Source organism: Herpailurus yagouaroundi, unplaced genomic scaffold, assembly GCF_014898765.1.
Source record: "Herpailurus yagouaroundi ecotype Mexico unplaced genomic scaffold, PumYag 213, whole genome shotgun sequence".
Lineage (NCBI taxonomy): Eukaryota > Metazoa > Chordata > Mammalia > Carnivora > Felidae > Herpailurus > Herpailurus yagouaroundi.
The window spans coordinates 10,427,907-10,448,968 of record NW_024412444.1 but is presented as its reverse complement, the minus strand read 5'-3'; the positions used below and the strand labels follow the sequence as shown (position 1 = coordinate 10,448,968).

General features: G+C 44.3%; 1 protein-coding gene across 4 annotated transcripts in view; it reads left to right on the top strand.

The window, feature by feature from the left end:
- The window catches only part of ABHD6 (abhydrolase domain containing 6, acylglycerol lipase), a 54,176-nt gene extending 34,483 nt beyond the window's left edge, over positions 1-19,693 (top strand). For all 4 annotated transcript variants that reach the window (XM_040454650.1, XM_040454649.1, XM_040454652.1 and 1 more), the window contains exons 5-10: positions 2,004-2,117; positions 3,557-3,689; positions 7,304-7,461; positions 10,875-10,929; positions 11,144-11,244; positions 18,796-19,693. In XM_040454650.1, coding sequence (XP_040310584.1) covers positions 2,004-2,117; positions 3,557-3,689; positions 7,304-7,461; positions 10,875-10,929; positions 11,144-11,244; positions 18,796-18,972 — 738 coding nt within the window. In that variant the 3' untranslated portion in view covers positions 18,973-19,693. The remainder of the gene's footprint in view (positions 1-2,003; positions 2,118-3,556; positions 3,690-7,303; positions 7,462-10,874; positions 10,930-11,143; positions 11,245-18,795) is intronic.
- Positions 19,694-21,062: the final 1,369 nt, after the last annotated feature.

The following is a 21,062-nucleotide window of genomic DNA, read 5'->3' as shown; positions in this document are numbered from 1 at the left end:
ATGTATAAATGGATCTGCACAGTTCAAACCTGTGTTGTTTGAGGGTCAACTGTATTATTCAGATCCTTTTCTCAGAAAAAATTTACTGAGTTGAATGTTATTTGTAAAATCTGTACCCTAGAAATACTTTCGTCTCATGAATATTTCTTAAGGTTTCTGACACTCACCTTCCTCTCAGAATTTGTCATGATTATCAAGATCAGGTTAACAAAATCATTTATTCTTTTTCAATGTTTATTTATTTTTGAGAGAGAGAGACAGAGTGCAAGTGGGGGTGGGGCAGAGAGAGAGGGAGACACAAAATCCAAAGCAGGCTCCAGGCTCTGAACTGTCAGCATAGAGCCAGGCGTGGGGCTCAAATTCACCAACTGCGAGATCATGACCTGAGCCGAAGTCGGATGCCTAACCGACTTAGCCACCCAGGTGCCTCAAAATCATTTATTCTTTTATACTCCAAGTATCTCCTCCTCCTTCCCCTCATTCTCCCTTTTGTTCTTCTTCTCTTTCTCCCTTGCCCTTCCTCCCTTCCTTCTACTTTTGTTTTTGTTTTTGTTTTTTAATTTTCCTGAGTCATTTAGAGAAACCATCTTTGTCTAGCAGCTTCCTGAGATTGGTTTTCCAATCTGTCCTGGTTTCCTTGGGTGTGGCAACTTGCATTATTGGTCAGAGGGACCAGGTGGTGCAGGTGGAGGCTGGGAGAGACTCCCACCTCAAGCAGAACTATACCTGAATGATTCCAAGTATGATCTACACGAGGGGGAAAGGGCTCACACATCCTGTAGTTCCTTGTGTTCTCATCCCCAGATTCCACTGGAAGGACAGGCATCCCCATGCCTTAATGAACCTCTCGCTTCCTGCCCCAACTCAGATGTTTGTTTGTTTGTTTTTGAGTTTGTTTGTTTGTTTGTTTATTTATTTATTTATTTTTGAGAGAATGAGGAATAAGCACACAAGAGAGAGAAGGGCAGACAGAGAGGGGGAGAGGGAGAATCCCAAGCAGGCTTTGCACTGTCAGTGCAGAGCTCCATGTGGGGCTCAAACCCTTGAACCGTGAGATCATGACCTGACCTGAAATCAAGAGTCAGGTGCTTAACCGACTGAGCCACCCAGATGCCCCTCAGATGTTTTTTATGTAACTGGGTATTTGTTTATTGGTAACTGATGTTTCTCAGTTTCCTGGTTCAAAGTGGCACAAATATAAGTGGAAGGTATTTTAGGATAATAATCATCCCAGGATTTAGACATTAATGCAAAAAACAAAAAACAAAAAAAGTTGAAACCAGAGGTAGGGTGGTCAGACAGTCATGGTTCTTAGAGAAAGCTTTGCTTTTGTTGGCTCTGGGGCTGCTCCAGTTGGCTGTGTTCTGGGAGAACAGAGGCTTGTTTTTTAGTTCCCCAAGTCAGTGGCTGCATAACTGAGTAAGTGTGAAAGGGGTGAGGGAAAGGAGAAGGAGATAGTAGATGCCGATCGGCATCGAGAAACAACGAGAGGGGCGCCTGGGTGGCTCAGTCGGTTAAGCGTCTGACTTCAGCTCAGGTCATGATCTCGCGGTCCATGAGTTCGAGCCCCGCGTCGGGCTCTGTCCTGGCAGCTCAGAGCCTGGAGCCTGTTTCGGATTCTGTGTCTCCCTCTCTCTCTGATCCTCCCCCATTCATGCTCTGTCTCTCTCTGTCTCAAAAATAAATAAATGTTTAAAAAAAATTAAAAAAAAAAAAGAAAACAAGAAATTCCAGCTTACTACCTTAACCTTTGTCCCCCTTTTCCAGACATCTCCTGAGTCCCCTCCCATCTGTATATTGATCTTTTGGGGCCTCTGCTCCCTATGAGGTTACTGGCAGTACTTGTATCAGATGTTACTGGGGTAAGACACTGGGTGGCGTAGGCCCACCATCCTCAGGGATGGCTGTCAGGTCACTTGGTAAGTGGGGGCAACCTCCCTAGAAGAGTGGGCAGACATGACCTGCACACCACATACTGATTCTCTGCACCCATGTGTCCTCAGTTCCTTCCAAAGAACCTGCACTTGGTCTGCGTGGACATGCCGGGACATGAGGGCACCACCCGGTCCTCCCTGGATGACCTGTCCATAGATGGTCAAGTAAAGAGGATACACCAGGTAAGCCGGAAGCTCTACCAAAATTGCTCAGACTGGGCCTTCCCCACCTCACATGCCCAAGCCTGGAGAGCAGGTAAGAGAGTTCCATGCTGACTTGTAACCAGTCTCTAATCCATTCTGTCTGCAAATATTTACAAACAAAATGGCACCCAAATGGTATCATTGGTCAGCTGTGGAGGGCCAGGACCTATTGCATATTGTTCTCCTTTAAGCCTGTTTTAGTTGTTTCTCAAGAAATATGGTATGGACATTTTTTTTAGCTCTTGAAAAAGGAGTTTATAATTCTCAAGATCATTTCCCTAGAGTCTGTTTTTTTGCTTACCACCTACATGACACAATATCATGATAGCCCCTCTGCCTAGTTGTGGAGGATGGGGAGGGTGCTCTTTGCATTTTGTTCTATTTTAGCATCTAGCTTCAGCCTCCCTCTGGCTGAGCTTTCAAAATCATGAGTCTCATGAACCAGTTCAGAATTTAATAGTCTGTAAGTTTCAGATTAACAGTACATATTTTCCCCAGATGAGGATTTTTTTTTTTAATGTTTATTTATTTTTGAGAGAGAGAGTGAGTGTGAACAGGGGCAGGGCAGAGAGAGAGGGAGACACAGAATATGAAGCAGGCTCCAGGCTCCAAGCTGTCAGCACACAGCCCACTGCGGGGCTCAAATCACAAACTGTGAGATCATGACCTGAACTGAAGTTGGCGCTAACCGACTGAGCCCCCCAGGTACCCCGAGGATGTTTATTTAATGTCTGTACCCACCCCACCTCCCTTTAGATTCTGTATTCTGATGAGGTCAGGAACCTTATCTTTTGGGGTCTTTGATGTATCCTTAGGAGCTGACCGTAGTTCCTTGTACATAATAGATATCCAATAAATATTTTTGAGATGTGTGGATGGTTGGTTGAATGGTTGGATGGTTGAATAGACAGGTTGGTTGTCATATGAATGGATGGTTAGATGGATGGAAAGGGCTTTAAATTAGGGCAAGAGTCTTCAAACTGTGGTTGGCCTGCCACCTATTTTTGTAAGCTAAGTTTTCTTGGAATACAGCCCTGCTCATTCATTTACATATTACCTCTGGCTGCTTTTGTGCTACAACAGTAGAGTTGAGTAGCTGCAACAGAGAACATATGACCCACAAAGCAAATAATATTTTCTCTTGGGACCTTTATAAAAAAGTTTGCTGGCTCATGAATTAGGAGAATTCTTGTTGGTTTTATACTTATAAATGACCCTTCAATCACCTGTGTCAGGTAAAGAGTATTATATGCCATAAGGCTTGTCTGAATAATGGATCCAGTAGATTTCAGACCCCCTTTCACTAATAGACCTTGTCAGCTGTCCTCACAGGAGGTACAGTGGTTTTCTGCTGCGTAATCACTATTGTTGTTGACTACAGCTATATAACCAAGCCTCCTTCTCTTTTCTCTTCCTAGTTTGTAGAATGCCTCAAGCTGAACAAAAAACCCTTCCACCTGATAGGTACCTCCATGGGTGGCCACGTGGCTGGGGTATATGCTGCTTACTACCCTTCAGATGTCTGCAGTCTAAGTCTTGTATGCCCTGCTGGTGAGTTACAAGGCTAAAATAACCCCATGTGTGACTTGAGCACAGCAGGGTCTGAATCGCTAGGGAGCAGATGGCAGTGTCTGCTATGGCTGTCTTTTAGAATCATTTTTTTCAACGTCTACTTTAGAGATATACAGTGCTTTAAAGATAACTAACCAAACAGTAGTTGTATAACCATAATCGTAACCATGCTTTTTTTTTAGATTTTTTTTTATTAACTTGTTTATTTTTTATTTTTTTAAATTTACATCCAAATTAGTTAGCATATAGTGCAACAATGATTTCAGGAGTAGATTCCTTAATGCCCCTTACCCATTTATCCCATGCCCACAACCCCTCCCCTTAACCCTCCGTTTGTTCTCCATATTTATGAGTCTCTTCAATTTTGTCCCCCTCCGTTTTTATATTATTTTTGTTTCCGTTCCCTTATGTTCATCTGTTTTGTCTCTTAAAGTCCTCATATGAGTGAAGTCATACGATTTTTGTCTTTCTCTGACTAATTTCACTTAGCATAATATCCTCCAGTTCCATCCACGTAGTTGCAAATGGCAAGAGTTCATTCTTTTTGATTGCCGAGTAATACTCCATTGCATATATATACCACATCTTCTTTATCCATTCATCCATCGATGGTCCTTTGGGCTCTTTCCATACTTTGGCTATTGTTGATAGTGCTGCTATAAACATGGGGGTGCATGTGTCCCTTCGAAATAGCATACCTGTATCCCTTGGATAAATTGCTGGGTCGTACATGCTAACGTTTAAAATGTAGAGCCAGCCTTTTTCCACAAAGAATTCAAGGTGGTTAATTAAAATGTGTATAGTACTTTGCAGCACTTAAATACAGTACTTTGAAATATAACAATAATATTAATATCCAACATTTATTGAGCTCTTAAGAGCTAAGTTCCCTATATGGATTTAATTCTTGTCATATCCTTATGAGGTGAAAGTGCTGTTCTCATGCTTCTCCTTTTTTGATGAAAACTTAGAAATAACAAGATTTTTTTAAAAAAATCAACAAACAGGGGTGCCTGGATGGCTCAGTCAGTTGAGTATCTGACTCTTGATTTTGGCTCAGGTCATGATCTTAGGGTCATGGAATCAAGCCCTCTGTCAGTTTCTGTGCTGAGCATGGAGCCTGCTTGAGATTCCCTCTGTCACTCTGCCCTTCCCCTGCTCATGGGCACGCATGTGTGCTCTCTCTCTAAAATAAAAAAAATAATAAGCCTTATTTTTTGTTTTTCAATCAATGTATATATGCATATGTCAACTTGAGTTGTAATATGTCCCCAGAAATTACATTCTAAAGTTGGATTTTTTTAAAGATTTTAGTTAAAAAAAGACTTTATTTTTTTAAGTAATTTCTACACCCAACGTGGGGCTTGAGCTTACAACTGCAAGATCAAGGGTCACATGCTCCACCAACTGAGTCAGCCAGGCGCCCCTGAAGTTGGATTTTTAAAATTCATTTTTCTTATATGTCTTCAAACTTGGATTTGTAATGTGTTAGAGGAAAAAAATCTTAATTTTTCTTTCTTTTTCCTTCTGCTCCCTCCCCCCGTCTCTCTGGTACTTTCTTGGAGTATGATTTACACATAGTAAATCACCCAAATTTTAAGTGTACATCTCAATGACTTTTTACATGTGCATTTACTATCCAGATCAAGATAGTATTATAGGTGGGAACACTGAGGCACAAAGAAATTATGTTAATGCTGGAGCCAGGGTAAGAAGAGATCCTAGGATGTCTGACTCTAGAGCCCAAACTGTGGCTTCTTTGGAAATCCTTTAACATCCACTACTTTTATGTGACTCTTACCTACTACCTCCTTTATCTGCTAGAACCCACCATGAGTTGAACCTTCTACTGAAACCTAACTAAATTGACCTTTAAAATATTTTAGTTATCAAAGTCATTTTCAGGTCTGTCAAGGACATTAAAATTGAAGGTAAACTCCCAAAGTGTTTTCTTTTCTCTTTTTCCCAAGCACCATGTCTGAAATCACTTGGGCTTTTAATAATAAAGTTTGAGAACTGGAAAAACAGCTCCTGTGGAAGTTATTAGATTTTTGGTCGCTTGTGGAAGATCAGATCTAACTGGCTTTTTTGAATGTATGACTCAGAGAAGAGTTTGACACCTGAGTTTCAATTGGAAATTTAAAGTTAAGATTATTTGTGTGTGAAAATGAAAAGATAAACTTGTTTTTAATTTGAAATAATTACATTTTTTAAAAGTTTTTAAAGAGAGAAATAGAGAGCAAGCAGGGGAGGGGCAGAAAGATATGGAAACATAATCCCAAGCAGGCGCCACACTGTCAGCACAGAGCCTGATGCAGGGCCCAAATTCACAAACTGTGAGATCATGACCTGAGCCAAGCTCAGGAGTCAGATGCTTAACCAGCTGAGCCACCCAGGTGCTCCCTGCTTTGAAATCATTTTAAATTTACAGAAATGTTGCAAAGATAGTACAGAGAGTCCCATATACCCTTTACCCAGCTTCCCCCATTGTTAACGGCTCACATTACCACAGTAAATTTGTCACAGCTAAGAAACCAACACTGGTACAGTACTATTAACTAAACTCTAGGCTTTATTTGGATCTCATTAGTTTTTCCATTAATGTCCTTTTTCTGTTCCAGGATCCGGTCCAGGATACCACATGACATTTAATCTAGGATTATTTTTAAAGTAAAAGGAAATAGATCGTGTAATCTGCCCCATGGCATCGCAAAAGCCACATGATGTCCATGCTAGCTTTAAAGGAATTGCTGAATATAGGAGATTTATAAAGTGTGGATTTCTGCAGCACAGTATTGATGTCACTGCCTTTCTTTCTGAAATGTAGCTTGTCAGCTAAGTTAAACATCTAGACATTTGCTCAGTGTTGGAAGTGAAAATTAGTTTTGCCCTCCTGTGCATATCAGCTCATGTGAATTTTCTTGTGTCTTGCTCCAGGGAGATAGGAAATGATGGTCAGTCTCAAGGCCGTTCAGTCTCAGTGAACACCTAATGATCTGGACAAGGAGGGACTGTGTGGAGGGCAACATGGCAGACAGCTCAGAAGGGGTCTCTCTTTCACTGTGTATACATATTGACCCCAAAAAAGAGATTACTAAGTGGGTCCAGGCCAAAGGAAGGAGTTGTCAGTCATTCCAGGCCTGTGTTTTCTTTCCTTCGTGTATTTTACCAGCCTTCCCCTTAACGATATGAATGTGCAGGGGCTCAGGCAAGTTGTCTTATCAACTAATGCTTCTTAAACTCTATCATACATATGCCTCCCCAGCATCTTGTTAAAGTGCACATTCTGATTCAAGAGTCTTAGGAGAAGGGCTGAGATTCCGCATTTCTTATGGGCTTCCAGTGCTGCTGGTCCATGGACCACAGTTTGAGTAACCAGTCCCTAAAATATCCTGAAGGATTTTTTTTTTTCCTGTGTTTCTCAGAGTGTGGTTTTGACCTTGAGCAAGGATGGCAGTACTGATGAAAAAGAAATTTGGTGAAAAACACCTGAAATATATTAGCTTTGGGCCAATATTGGAGGTTTCCTTCTAAAATGGGAGTTGGTAAGAAGGAAAATACATTGCCAAGCTGTTTTGGTTTGAATCCCACAGGCCTGCAGTACTCAACTGATAATCAATTTATACAGCGGCTCAAAGAACTGCAGGACTCGGCCGCCATAGAGAAGATCCCCTTGATCCCATCCACTCCAGAAGAGATGAGTGAAATGCTCCAGCTCTGCTCCTACGTCCGCTTCAAGGTGCCCCAGCAGGTAACGTGATCTCAGCAGCAGTCTGCCTGCCCTCTGCCAGAGGCTTGGGCGTCCAGGGCCGGCTTCCTTCACACAGTTCTTGCATCTCGTACTCATCTATTTAGTCACTCAGCGCATGTCTGTACTGTGCCTGTGACATGTCAGGCACTGTGTTTGGGCACAATGGTGAAGAAATAAGACCGAGAAGGCACCTGTGCAGACACTGGCCTGGAGGGGGGTGGCGGGGAGACAGGCAACTAACAAGTAAACAAATACAAACTGTGGTAAGTTCTATCGAGGAAATGAAGCTGGTGTATAGTGATTGAAAGCAGGGAGGCAGTGGAGACTTTGAACAACCTCTTTAAGGAAATAGCGTAGGCAGAGATGGGGAAAACATAGGTAAGTTTAAGGCACTGGAAGGAGGCTTGGGTGAATGGGGCCCAGAGGGAGAGGGAGGGAGGGAGGCAAGGGCTACAGCAGAGATTTCTTCTTCTTTTTCTTCTTTTTCTTTTTTTTTTCTTTTTCTTTTTCTTTTTCTTTCTCTTTTTCTTTTTCTTTTCTTTCTTTTTTTTTTTTTTTTTTTAATTTCAGGACTGCTTTACACTCTTAAGAATTATTAAGAACCCCCCCAAAGAGCTTTTGTTTATGGAGGTTCTGACTATTGACATTTACCATATCAGAAAGTAAAACTCAGAAAATGCAAAACACGAGAACATACCTACAGGCACTTGTAATCAGTATGATGACACTATCCCTCGACAAGTAGGTTCTGAGAAGCACAATGCTTTTGAGAGAATGAAATTGAAGAGAGCAAGTAATATTTAGCATTACAATGAAAATAGTTTGACCTCTTGGACTAGCAGAAACCGCTTTGAGAACCACTGGGCTAGATCACCTAGGACCCAACAGGTGATGGGAAAGAGCCTGGAGTTCTAGGAAGGACTGTGGGGTGCTCAAACAGAAACAAAGAACCATTGGGGTCCTCCTGTGACCTGGGAGGTGACAGTGGTGTAGACGAAGGCAGTGGCAGTGGAGACTAGAGACCTGAAATGCTTTGGAGGAAGGACAGACAGCACTTATGGCAAATTGGAAGTGGAGAATGTGGGACAGTGAGGAGTCACAAGTGATTTCTGGTACTTGAGTTGGATAAAGGCAGCATTTTCTGAGTAGGGGAAGGAGAGAGGGAGGGTGGGTCTTGGGGACAGGCTCCAATTTGGACTTATTCAAGCTGTCTGTAAGGGCTCCAGGTGTAGATGTCAAGCAGACAGTTGGAGGTGCAGATTGGATATACAGGTAGAGCTGAGGGACTGGTTAGAGCCATCAGCAGGATGTTGTGGCAGGTCACGGTCTGAATGAAGCTGTGAATTTGGGGAAGGGGTGTGGGAACCAAGAGATAAGAATGCATGGTTCAGTCTCATAACTGCAACTAATCTTTTTCTAGTGTAGGAACTGGACTCTGCCTTGGGGTGGGGCCTCCTAGGAGTTGAGGGAACGGACTCTGTTCAGATGGTGTGAACACGACTCAGTTAAGGGGTGTAGAAGCACCCAGAGTCTGCTTCTGGGGTATGTTCTATCCCTGATATCCTGTTTTTAGTTGTGAGCTTGCATTGATCCCCTCCCAGCTGTGATCTCTTCCCAGTCTAGAGTAGTCAAACAGCGCTTTAGGAAATTCCGTGTTTTGGGGTGCCTGGACTGCTCAGTCGGTTGAGCATCCGACTTCAGCTCAGGTCATGATCTCGCAGATCATTGGGCTTGCTGCTGTCAGCAAAGAGCCCACTTTGCATACTCTGCCCCCCTCTCTCTGCTCCTCCCCCACTTGTTTTTTTTTTCTCTCTCTCAGAAATAAACAAACGTTAAAAAAAAAGAAAATTCCACATTTTGAGTTGTCAGGGATATGAAAACACTGGGAGAAAGTAAGCGGCAGCTCTAAAAGTCTTCCCTTCTAGGAGACAAGGAGCATCAGGCACTCTGCCTTCTGTGTCATGTTGTTATGTTTGTCTATTTACTTGCCTGTGTTTTCCACTCTAACCTCAGCAAAATCAAGAATTTTGTTTTAACTGGCTGTTTTATCAGCCCCCCCCCCCCCCCCCCCCGCCCTTAGCACAGTGCTTGCATCAAATAGGTCCTGGGTATAGATTGGGTGGGCCAGAGGACGGGAAGATGCCCGGACAATGCAGAGATGGAGAATGGACATGTGAGTAGATGCAGAGAAGTAGATGGACACATGAATTGATGCCTGTATATGCTTAGGTGATTAAAAGTGCAGGATGGATGGATGGGAGGTTGCCTGGAGAATGCAGGGATGGAAGGTGGTTGGATGGGTGGATGCAGGATAGATGGATATATTGGTGTATGATCCAGAGATGCAGGGTGGTTGGACAGATGTCTGCATGAAGCAGGGATGGAGGTTGGACGAATGGGTAGATGCGGGGTAAATGGATGCACGGATAGATATATGCACGGATGAGTCAGAGATGCAAGATAGGTGGATGGGTGGCAGAATGGGTAGAGCAGGTGGATGGGTGGAGGATGCAAGATGGATAGATACATGGGGGCAAGACAATAGTAGAGCAAAGAAAATGGCTGATGCTGAGACAGTGTGTTGGACAGCTTGCCATTGGTCTCACCTCTAGGCTTCCACTTCCAGAATGGTCAGGTTCTAGTCATGCTCCAGACGGTTGGTTTAGAGCAGTTCTGGCTGGATGTTCCCACTTCAGTCAGCACACAGGACTCCATAGAGTCATTTAAGGGGCCTGAACCATTCCCAGGTAGATGAGTGCCAGTGCTAATGTGAAGACTGTACTCTACTTCAACTCCTGAGGCACGAGGAAGAGGAGGACTGTGTTCCTTCTGCCCATAGCATGTCTCTGGGTCAGGATTCCGGGTCCAGGAGATCTGGCCTGCCCACATTGGCTGCAGCCTTCTCCAGCCCTCCGCAAGGAAGACCAAGATAACATTGAATAATAAGCAAAGGACTATGGAACCCTTCCCAGAATTTTCTCAGTAGTTTATCTCTTTATTGTTCAAGAGGCTCATCAACCCCAATAGTTTAATTTTTTTTAATAGACCTTGTTCTGCATGTGGATATTATTAAACAGTTATTTGATATTATCTCCAGCCAGATTGTGTTTTAAGCTTAGCAGAGAATCTCAAGATGAAGTGGCTGTGACCCCATCTCAGGTGTTTTTTACATGCTTTGGCTTCCCAGTACTACCCACGTTCCTCCTTAATTACAAAGGAAAAAGCATCATATGACCCTGAGTCAATTACAATGCATACTACATTGTGGGAATTTGGAGGACCAGGCCTTAAAACCTTGACAATGCCAATGCTGTAAATTGCTGGACTTTATTTCCTTCACTGTCCTAGAGCCCTGGGGGGCCCAAGGAAACAAATCATCTCCTGCCTTCTAACTACGGGTCACTTCTCTGTAGATCCTGCAAGGCCTTGTTGACGTCCGAATCCCTCATAACAACTTCTACCGAAAGCGTAAGTAGTGCCGTTTAAGCTTTTTGCTCGTGACAAATGAAGCTTTATGGGTGGCTGGCTCTTCTAGTTTACATTTCTGAGACTTGGATAGTTTTCTGGGGCCCCTTTGATAGTTTTCTGGGGCCACAGAAAGTGGTGGCCTGGACTCAATGCCTGTCCCTGAACTCTGCAGTGGGTACCCAGCGTGTGCTCACTTTGTTTTCCTTTTCTGAAGTGTTTTTGGAAATCGTCAGTGAGAAGTCAAGATACTCCCTCCATCAGAACATGGACAAGATCAAGGTCCCAACGCAGATCATTTGGGGAAAACAAGACCAGGTATGTAGTGTGTCTCTGGGGCCACCTGTGCCAGTTGCACTGGCCTTTGAGGAAAAACAAGAGGTCATTTAAAAAGTGAGCCTCATCGGCTGGTTTCTGATACCAGCAAGAGATGGAACACGCCTGGGTCAGGTGCTGATGTTTATGAGGGATGTCATTCTCTGAGTTGAGAGCAATGACATTGATCTTTTAAAATGAAAGGCAATTTAAAATCATTTTTACAGATTACTTTTATCAAAGCCATGTAGCTTCATAGTACAAAAAACTTTATTTATTTTTTTTAATTTTTTTTTTTTAACGTTTATTTATTTTTGAGACAGGGAGAGACAGAGCATGAACAGGGAAGGGTCAGAGAGAGGGAGACACAGAATCTGAAGCAGGCTCCAGGCTCTGAGCTGTCAGCACAGAGCCCGACGCGGGGCTAGGACTCACAGACCGCGAGATCATGGCCTGAGCCGAAGTTGGCCACTTAACCGACTGAGCCACCCAGGCACCCCTACAAAAAACTTTAAAGAGTACAAAAAGGTAGAGGCAGCTGGGTGGCTCAGTCTGTTAAGTGTCCAACTTTGGTTCAAGTCATGATCTTGTGGTTCAGGACTTCCAGCCCTTCATTGGGCTCTCTACTCTCAGTGTAGAGCCCACTTCGGATCTTCTGTCCCTCTCGCTCTCTCTACCTCTCCCCCACGCACACGCGCATGTTCTCTCTCTCTCAAAAATAAACAAACATTAAAAAAAGAATACCAAAAGGTTTCTGATGAAAATTTGATCTCTTTTCCATCCCACATTCCAATTCCCATTTCCTTGAGGCAGTTCTTACTGTCTTACATTTATTTTATGTAATCTTAAATTTTCTTAGGCAGATATTGACAGCAGCAAATATTTTTTACTTAGTTGTGACTATCTCTGTTGCGACTACTGAGCTCTGCTGTTGTGCAAAAGCAGCCATAGACAATATGCAGACAAGTGACCTGGCAGAGTTCCAATGAACCTTTATTTCCAAGAACAGGCAGCGGACCATTATTTACTTACTGCTATGCTAAGCATACATATACATACATAGATAAGTTTTATCTGTGAGTTGTTCACACATGCTATATGCACTGTTTTGCACATTATTATTTCATATATGTAGGAATTTATGTATCTTGGAAATCATGTCATACCAGCCCACACGGATTTACTGCTCTATTTTTTAATATATATTTTTTTATTTTCCTGACTTTTATTCATGTATTTAAGTAATAAGTTTTTCTATACACACACAAAAATGATAAGACCAGTGGTTAAATCCTGCTTTTTTTTCTTAATTTTTTAAAAAGTTTATTTATTTTTGAGAGAGAGAGAGAGAGAACAAAGTGGGGGGGAGGGTAGGCAGAGAGAGAGGGAGACAGAGAATTCGAAGCAGGCTCAGTGCTGTCAGCACAAAGTTCAATGTGGGGCCCAAACCCATGAATTGTGAGATCATGACCTGAGCTGAAATCAGATGCTTAACCGACTGAGCCACCCGGGCTCCCCACATTCAGGAATTTTAACACTGATGCGATGCCTTTGTCTAATCTACCATCCATATTTCAAATTCATCAGCCGTTTCAACAAGGTCCTATATGGAATCCTTCTCCTTCTCTTGCTTCCCTGAACTAGGATCTAATCCAGGATCACATATTAAATGTCATGTCTCTGCAGTCTCCTTTATTATGGACCGATACCCTACTCTGTCATTCATGGCGTTGAGATATTTGAAAAGTATAGGTCAGTTATTTTATGAACTGTTCCTTAATTTGACTTTGCTGTTTCCTCATGATTAAACTCAGGTTTTGTATCACCATTGGAATAGCTCATGCATGGTAAGATTTCACATCTCGGACACACAGTGTCCTTCTGCCCATCCTCATGATGTTAATGTTGATTGCCCGGTTAAGATGTCTCATTTCTTCATTGTAGAGTTACTGTTTCTCTCCTTGCAACTGATAAGGAGTCTGTTGAAGACACTTTGAAATATCCTGTTCCTCATCACACATTCCCCCCCCCCCCCCAGATTTACCATCTGTGAATGATTCTTGCCCCAAGCAAAGTTTACATTCTTCTTCTTTTTTTTTAATGTTTGTTTGTTTTTGAGAGAGAGAGAGAGAATGTGTGCAGGAAAGGGGCAGCGAGATGGAGACAGAGGATCTGAAGCAGGCTCTGTGCTGTCAGGGCAGAGCCCACTGTGGGGCTCGAACCCACAAGCTGTGAGATCGTGACCTGAGCTGAAGTCAGATACTCAACCATCTGAGCCACCTACACACCGCTTTTCTTTTTCTTCTTTAAGTTTATGTATTTATTTTGAGGGAGAGAGTGAGTGGGGGGAAGGGCAGAGAGAGAGATGCAGAGAAAGAATCCCAAGCAGGCTCTGCCCTGTCGGCACTGAACCCAACACAGGGCTTGATCTTGTGAACGGTGAGATCGTGATCTGAATGGAAATCAAGAGTCAGACACGTACTGCCTGAGCCACCCAGGTGCCCCTACGTGATTCTTGTAACAGCTGCATAGTACTCCATTTTATGGCTCTGCCACAGTGTATATAATTAGTGCCCTACTAATGGTCATTTAGATAATTTCTAGTTTTTTGCTATTAAACAGTACCTCAGTGAACATCAGTACAGGTATGAGTTTGTGGAGTGTGAGAGCATACGCAAAGTGTGAATTCTTTGGTGTGGACCCACTGGGTCAAAAGACAAGTGCTTTTTAAAATTTTAATAGATGTCAGGAGTGCCTGGCTGGATCAGTTGGTAGAACATGCAACTCTTGAAGTCGGGGTTGTGAGTTTAAGCCCCACGTTGGGTATAGAGCTTACTTTAAAAAAAAAATTTTTTTTTTAAGAATAACGTTTTAATAGGTTTTATTAGATGGCTCTGTATTAGTTTGCTGGGATAGTCATAACAAAGTACCACAAACTGGGTGGCCTAAACAATAGAAATTGACTATCTTAGGGTTCTAGAAGCTAGTAGTCCAAGTTCAAGTTGTCAGCAATTTGGTTCCTCCTGGGAGCTGTCAGGGAGAATCTGTACCATGCCTCTTCCCCAGCTTCTGGTGGATGCTGGCGATCTTTGTGTTCCTTGGCTAATAGATATCTCACCCTGCTGTCAGCCTTCATCCTCACATGGCATTCTCCCTATACCTGTGTGTCTCTGTTTAAATTTTTGTAAGGGGGCCAATCATATTGAGTGAGGGGTCCACCCTGCACTTGTATGACCTCATCTTAACTAATTACATTTGCAACAACCCTATTTTCAAATAAAGTCACCTTTTGAAGGATTGGCAGTTGGTACTTCAAGATATGAATTTTAGGGGGGACACAAGCGATAATAGAGCCTCCATACTGATTTATGTTTTTTGTTTGCAACTGTTCTTTAGAAATTGTATCTTAACTCAGAGTTGTTCTAAAATGTAAAGGAAGAGGAGGCAATGAGAAATGGAGCCTTTCTTTTTTTTTTTTTTTTTAATTTTTTTTAATGTTTATTCAGTTTTGAAAGACAGAGAGAGAACACAAGCAGGGCTGGGGTGGAGAGAGAGGGGGACACAGAATCCGAAGCAGGCTCCAGGCTCTGAGCTGTCAGCACAGAGCCCGACACGGGGCTCAAACTCATGAACCGCGAGATCATGACCTGAGCTGAAGTTGGATGCTCAACCTATTGAGTCACCCAGGCGCCCCAGAAATGGAGCCTTTCTAAGGTCAGGATGGTCTCCTGGAAGGAGAAGCCAGGACTGTGTGCCCAGCACATGGGGGGAGGGAGCGGTGATAGCATCAGTGTGCAGCTATCCCAGATCGGCCAGGCGTGTCAAGGATGTATAGTGCAGGGAGGTGGGCATGGAGAGGAGGGAGGGCTCACGTGATCTCTTCTGCAGCAGCCAAAGGACTAAAAGAAGCTTTGTGTACATCTGAGGGGAGAAGCAGGACACAGAGTAGGCCAGCAGGGGCTTATTCAATCAGAATCAAGTTAGAACAATGAAGGCCTTTCTTCATTCTAGAAACCCCAAAGGTTATTTGGGGCTCTCAGGGACCAACAAGGAGACAATGCAGAAACCAGGTTGCTGGACTTAGACAAAGTCTAGGTTCCAGCCCTGCCTTTGCCCTGTATTGGCCCGTGACCTTGAGCAAGCCACTCAGCCACTCCAAATCCTGTGTTTCTCTTCTACTAGGGTGAATGTGAGGCTTAAGTGAATACATATGAGGGTGATCTTTCTCCAGTTACACAAAAATAAGTTGTTTATTACTCATGTCCTTTGCCTGTGATAGTTGGCCTCTGGCTAGGGTCCAGAATTTCTTCCAGGACTCTGGAGTCCATTTTGTTCTGAAAAAAGAGCATAACGTTCCATGGGCCTGCTATAAATACAATCAGATCTTCTGTGTGTTCTATGGACCATCCCCAGGGCAGAATCCAAATAGCAAAGGCTTTAGGGGCCCTTTATTTCATAGCCTTTTGCTTCCCAAGCATCTGGCTCTCTTCCTGCTCTATCATCAACATTTGGTGTCACTGGCCAGCCCCTTCCAGGCTGAATGCAGTCTCCCTGTTGTTTGGACCCCTGTAGGTTCCGTAGCTGCTGTACTGTAGACTGCAGGGAGCTATGCACATTGTTTTTTATGTCAGTCATGCCCCCTGGATTTGGCCAGTATACAGCCTGCACAACTAAACCTGAGAGGATTCCTGCACAGCAGTTTAAGTATTTCCCCTCTGTGTTCAGTCCCACAGAGTGGGAGGGCCTTGTGGAAATACACAAGGTTTATTACTATTCATGTCCCTTCATCCTGCTAGCACAGTGCCTGGTATGCAGGAGACCCAGAGTACACAGTGAATGAGTGAGCAAGTTAGAAAGTAAATAGGGGCACCTGGGTGACTCAGCTGGTTAAGCATCTGACTCTTGATCTTGACTCAGGTCATGATCTCACAGTTTCGTGGGTTTGAGCTGACAGCACAGAGCCTGCTTGGGATTCTCCCTCTCTCTCTGCCCCTCCCCTGCTAGCACTCTCCTCTCTCTGGCTCTCTCAAAATAAATAAATAAACTTAAAAAAAAAAAGATGCCTTATTTAAAAAAAAAGTAAATAAACTAGCAAAGGGACAAACCCACTAACTGACTGCCTATGCATTTAAATCAGCTAACAGATTTATATTGAGCACCTAGTATGTGCCTGACACCATATTAGACCCTGGGAATATAGCAGGGACCAAGACAGACAGGATCTCTACCCTCCAGCAGCTTATGGTCTACTTACATTATCATGCCTGACAGGGCTCAAACTAAGGTTAGATCCTATCTTTATAATTTTTATATTTTATTCATGATGGATCTTTTTGCATTAATGTTTGTTTTAATTTTTTTTTTCAACGTTTATTTATTTTTGGGACAGAGAGAGACAGAGCATGAACGGGGGAGGGGCAGAGAGAGAGGGAGACACAGAATCAGAAACAGGCTCCAGGCTCTGAGCCATCAGCCCAGAGCCTGACGCGGGGCTCGAACTCACGGACCATGAGATCGTGACCTGGCTGAAGTCGGACGCTTAACCGACTGCGCCACCCAGGCGCCCCTAATGTTTGTTTTAAATACTGCATTAAAATAATCTTCATCTTGGGGCACCTGAGTGGCTCAGTTGGTTAAGCATCCAACTCTTGATCTCAGGGTCTTGAGTTCGAGCCCCACGTTGGGCTCCACCCTGGAGCTTACTTAAAAAAATAATAATCTAAATTAAAAAATAATAATAATAATAATAATCTCCATATTGATGACTGAGTTTTTTGGAGCCTGCTTAGGTTTTGTGCCCAAGGCCAGTGCCTCACTTTCTTCACCCTAATTTTGGCCTTGGCTTGAAATGGGATGGAGGAAGATTGTTCGACCATCTGTATGAATGTCTTGCCCAAGAAACAGCTGGTGTGGTTCCCGTAGACGTGCATGAGGGTCCACACAGCTGTTATTGCATGTACCTCTGAGTGACCGTAGGGAATGCTGGATTTGGCCAGCATAACAGGGTCAAAGCTAGAGGCTAATGTGGGTATTTTTGAGCTCTCTGTAGGATATTCAGTTGGGAGTTTCTACTTTTTCATACTTTGACCAGTTGAGTCCACTTGCATTTCCACAGAATCTGGACTTTATTTCTGCTCAGACAGGTGCCACGGCAGCCTTACCTGTGAGTGAGGGGAAGACAGGTGTCTGATTCCTCTGCAGGGTGCCCCCCTCACTAAGCTCCCCATTAGCTGCTCTATTTGTGGCCCCGGGGGTACTTTGCTGTGCTCTGTGCCTTGGCTGAGGGATGCTTCTTGCTCCACTTCCTGGGTGGAAAATCTTGGTTCTAATGGTCTGGACTGATGAAAATGAAGCTCAAAAACAGAAGGCACTTGGGGAACCTTGGTGGCTCAGTTGGTTGAGGGTCAACTTTGGCTCAGGTCATGATCTCGCAGTCTGTGGGTTCAAGCCCCGCATCCGGCTCTGTGCTGACAGCTCAGAGCCTGGAGCCTGCTTCAGATTCTGTGTCTCCCTCTCTCTACCCCTCCCCAGCTTGCACTCTGTCTCTCTCTTTCAAAAAAAAAATAAGTATTAAAAAAAATTTTTAAGGAAAAAAGAAAACAGACAGCACTTGAGTTTGTTGTGGGTCCTGCTTTTGTGTTGAGGATGAGGGGAGGGGTCCTCTTGTGTGGGATGAGTCGAAGGTGAAAGCCATGAAAGGGAACAAATGCAAATCTGAGACCACATAGGGTGTTGGGGAGGAAACACTGGATTGGTGTAAATGGCCAGGTAACCTAGGGCACAATGAAATTAAATGCCTTATTGGGAAAGGGTCAGCCCTGGAGAATGGTGGCTTTCATATCAGAAGAGCGTTCCCCCCCCCCGTTATTCACAAACTTCAAGGCCTTTAGTCACACAGCTCTGGGGACCCCCAGAAGACCTTCAAAGAGATACTATTCCCCCATCTCCAGCTTGGGATAATTAGCATTCACCTCTTGCATCTTGTTTATGTGTCTTTCCCACAGCTGGACTGATCATGTCCATCCCTAACATAGCCCCGCAGACACCCACTGCTGTCAGATGGAGGCCTGAGCCCCAATCATGGGTGGGGGAACAGGCCCCTCTTCCCTACCCCATCTCTCCACCATGCACTCCCACTCCCTGCGTGCTGTGTCTCAGCACCAAGCTAACTGCCGTCTCCTGCTCTTGCCATGATGTGCCCCCCTGTCCCGCATCATCCATGAATCCTCCTCCCTTGTGCATTCTCAGCTCCCAGGATGCTCCCCCAACAGAACCCTCGCCTGCTGACCAGTCTGGCTTCCCTACCAGACCAGGCAGGGGCTGTGTATTTCCACTTTAGTAATGCTGGCAGTGACACAACTCCTAGCACCAAATTGCAGAAGAAAACGTGAGGCATGCAGTCATATCTGTCAGAGGGCACAAGCCCCGACACCGAAGTGACTTGATCCCACAAATCACCCCTGCCAGGCTTCAGGTGGCATTCCGTTCCCCGAAAGCGTGTACTCAGGCATCTGAGTCTTTTCTATCTGGTTTCCTCTCTCGTCCTGCCTACAGGTGCTCGACGTGTCTGGGGCAGACATGCTGGCCAAGTCGATTGCCAACTGCCAGGTGGAACTTCTGGAAAACTGTGGGCACTCAGTGGTGATGGAGAGGCCCCGGAAGACAGCCAAGCTCATTGTCGACTTCTTAGCTTCTGTGCACAACACAAGCAACAACAAGAAGCTGGACTGAGGCCCCACGACCGCAGCCTGCATTTGGCACTGAACATCTGCCCCCATCTCCAAAATCTGACGCGGCCACCACTTCTCAGGGATCCTGCCCCAAACGCGGTCAGAGAGCCAGCGTCCCTGAGGAAGCCAGTCCCCTATCCCCAGTCTCGACAGATCCACAGAGCTTCGGGAGCCACGAGCAGATCTCCAAGATATTTTTCACAATGTAGAAACTCACATGGAACAAAATTAAGAAAACCCAGCCATGAAATCTACCCAGAAGTCTTCAAGTTCATGTTGCAAAGCGGCTGCCTTGGACCCTAATCACCGAGACCGTTTTCTTTCAAAACATCCCTCACAGACTGAGACTCGAGGTTTTTCTGTTGCTTCAACATCCTCCCCTGCATGGTCAGTGGCTGTTTTAGGAGCATTAGTCTCCATTTGCTGAGCCCCTCTTGTCTATGTCTAGTTTAAGTTTTATGTTAGAGACCCCTATATGAATGCAGTTCGTCAGCTGCAAGATCAGGGAGGGAAACAGCAAGCTATGAAAAACATTAACATGCGAGGAGGGGTGTGTTTCCACTGCTGCCAGCCCTCCCACCTGCCAGAGCAGTGGGGAACACAGGTGGGTGGTTTGATGGGCCCCCACATGTCAGCTCCATCACCAGGGAGCCTAGAACAGTCACAGTGCGAAGAGCACCCGGCAGGGTGGGTTTCCTGGGAATAACTTATTATTTTTAAAAATAGGACTAATAGGGGCGCCTGGGTGGCGCAGTCGGTTAGGCGTCCGACTTCAGCCAGGTCACGGTCTCGCGGTCCGTGAGTTCGAGCCCCGCGTCGGGCTCTGGGCTGATGGCTCGGAGCCTGGCGCCTGCTTCCGATTCTGTGTCTCCCTCTCTCTCTGCCCCTCCCCCGTTCATGCTCTGTCTCTCTCTGTCCCAAAAATAAAATAAAAAACGTTGAAAAAAAAAATTTAAAAATAGGACTAATAAAGCAATAATGTTCTAGACATCTGTATCTAAATAATCACACAAAAGCACCTCGTGGGCCTCGTGTCTATCTTGCTGTGCTACTGAAGACCCTTGGGTGTAAAATACTAGTTTGTTAATGAATTCTGTGAATTCTGTGAACAGTAATGTGATTGAAAATAAGTCTAAACAGCTGTAAAAGTGATCACAATGACATGACATAAATTTAATAAATCTAGATCAGCAACATGCAGACAGTTTCCATTCCTAAGCTCCTATTTAAGTGCAGTGTTGGCAGATTTCGTGTCAATTTTAAAAAGGGCGTTTTGTTTTGTTTGTTTTAAGGCTTATTCTAAGGCATTGGAAAGCCTGGTTTGGATGGGTTATTAGTTTTCTTTTAAGTCTTATTTGCAATTTTTATTCAAAATTTTTTATTGTTCATTTATTTTTGAGAGAGAAGAGAGAGAAAGAGAACGAGTGGGGGAGGGGAAGAGAGAGAGGGAGACACAGAATCCGAAGCAGGCTCCAGGCTCTGAGCTGTCAGCACAGAGCCCGATGCGGGGCTCAAACTCACAGACCACGAAATCATGACCCAACCCGAAGTCAGACACCCAACCAACTGAGCCACCCAGGCACCTCTACAATTTTTATTCAGCTGAAATTGTATATCAGAAACAAGACAAGAGTCATCAAACTGTTCCTTGTGACACTTGTCTGTTGCACTTAGGAGCCCTTGAAATCCTTGGAGCTTCATTCTTCTGAATCTATTTACAGAGAGTCTGCAGCCAAGTAGTTCTAGAAATAAAGTGAGATGAACTTCATAGTTTAAGTTGGAATGCAGGACTTGGTCTGAATATTTTAATTTATTGAGAAGAGTGGAACACAGATCTTAAAAAAAAGAAGATATGAAAATGTGATGTGTCAGACCTGTGGGCTGCAGCTAACGGCAGTGTTCAGAGGAAAGTGTTCAGAGACTAAGGCAAAAGAGCATGATTTAAGAATTAGAGAAATCAGGGGCACCTGGGTGGCTCAGTCGGTTGAGCGTCCAACTTCGGCTCAGGTCACGATTTCACGGTCTGTGACTTTGAGCCCTGCATCGGGCTCTGTGCTGACAGCTCAGAGCCTGGAGCCTGCTTCAGATTCT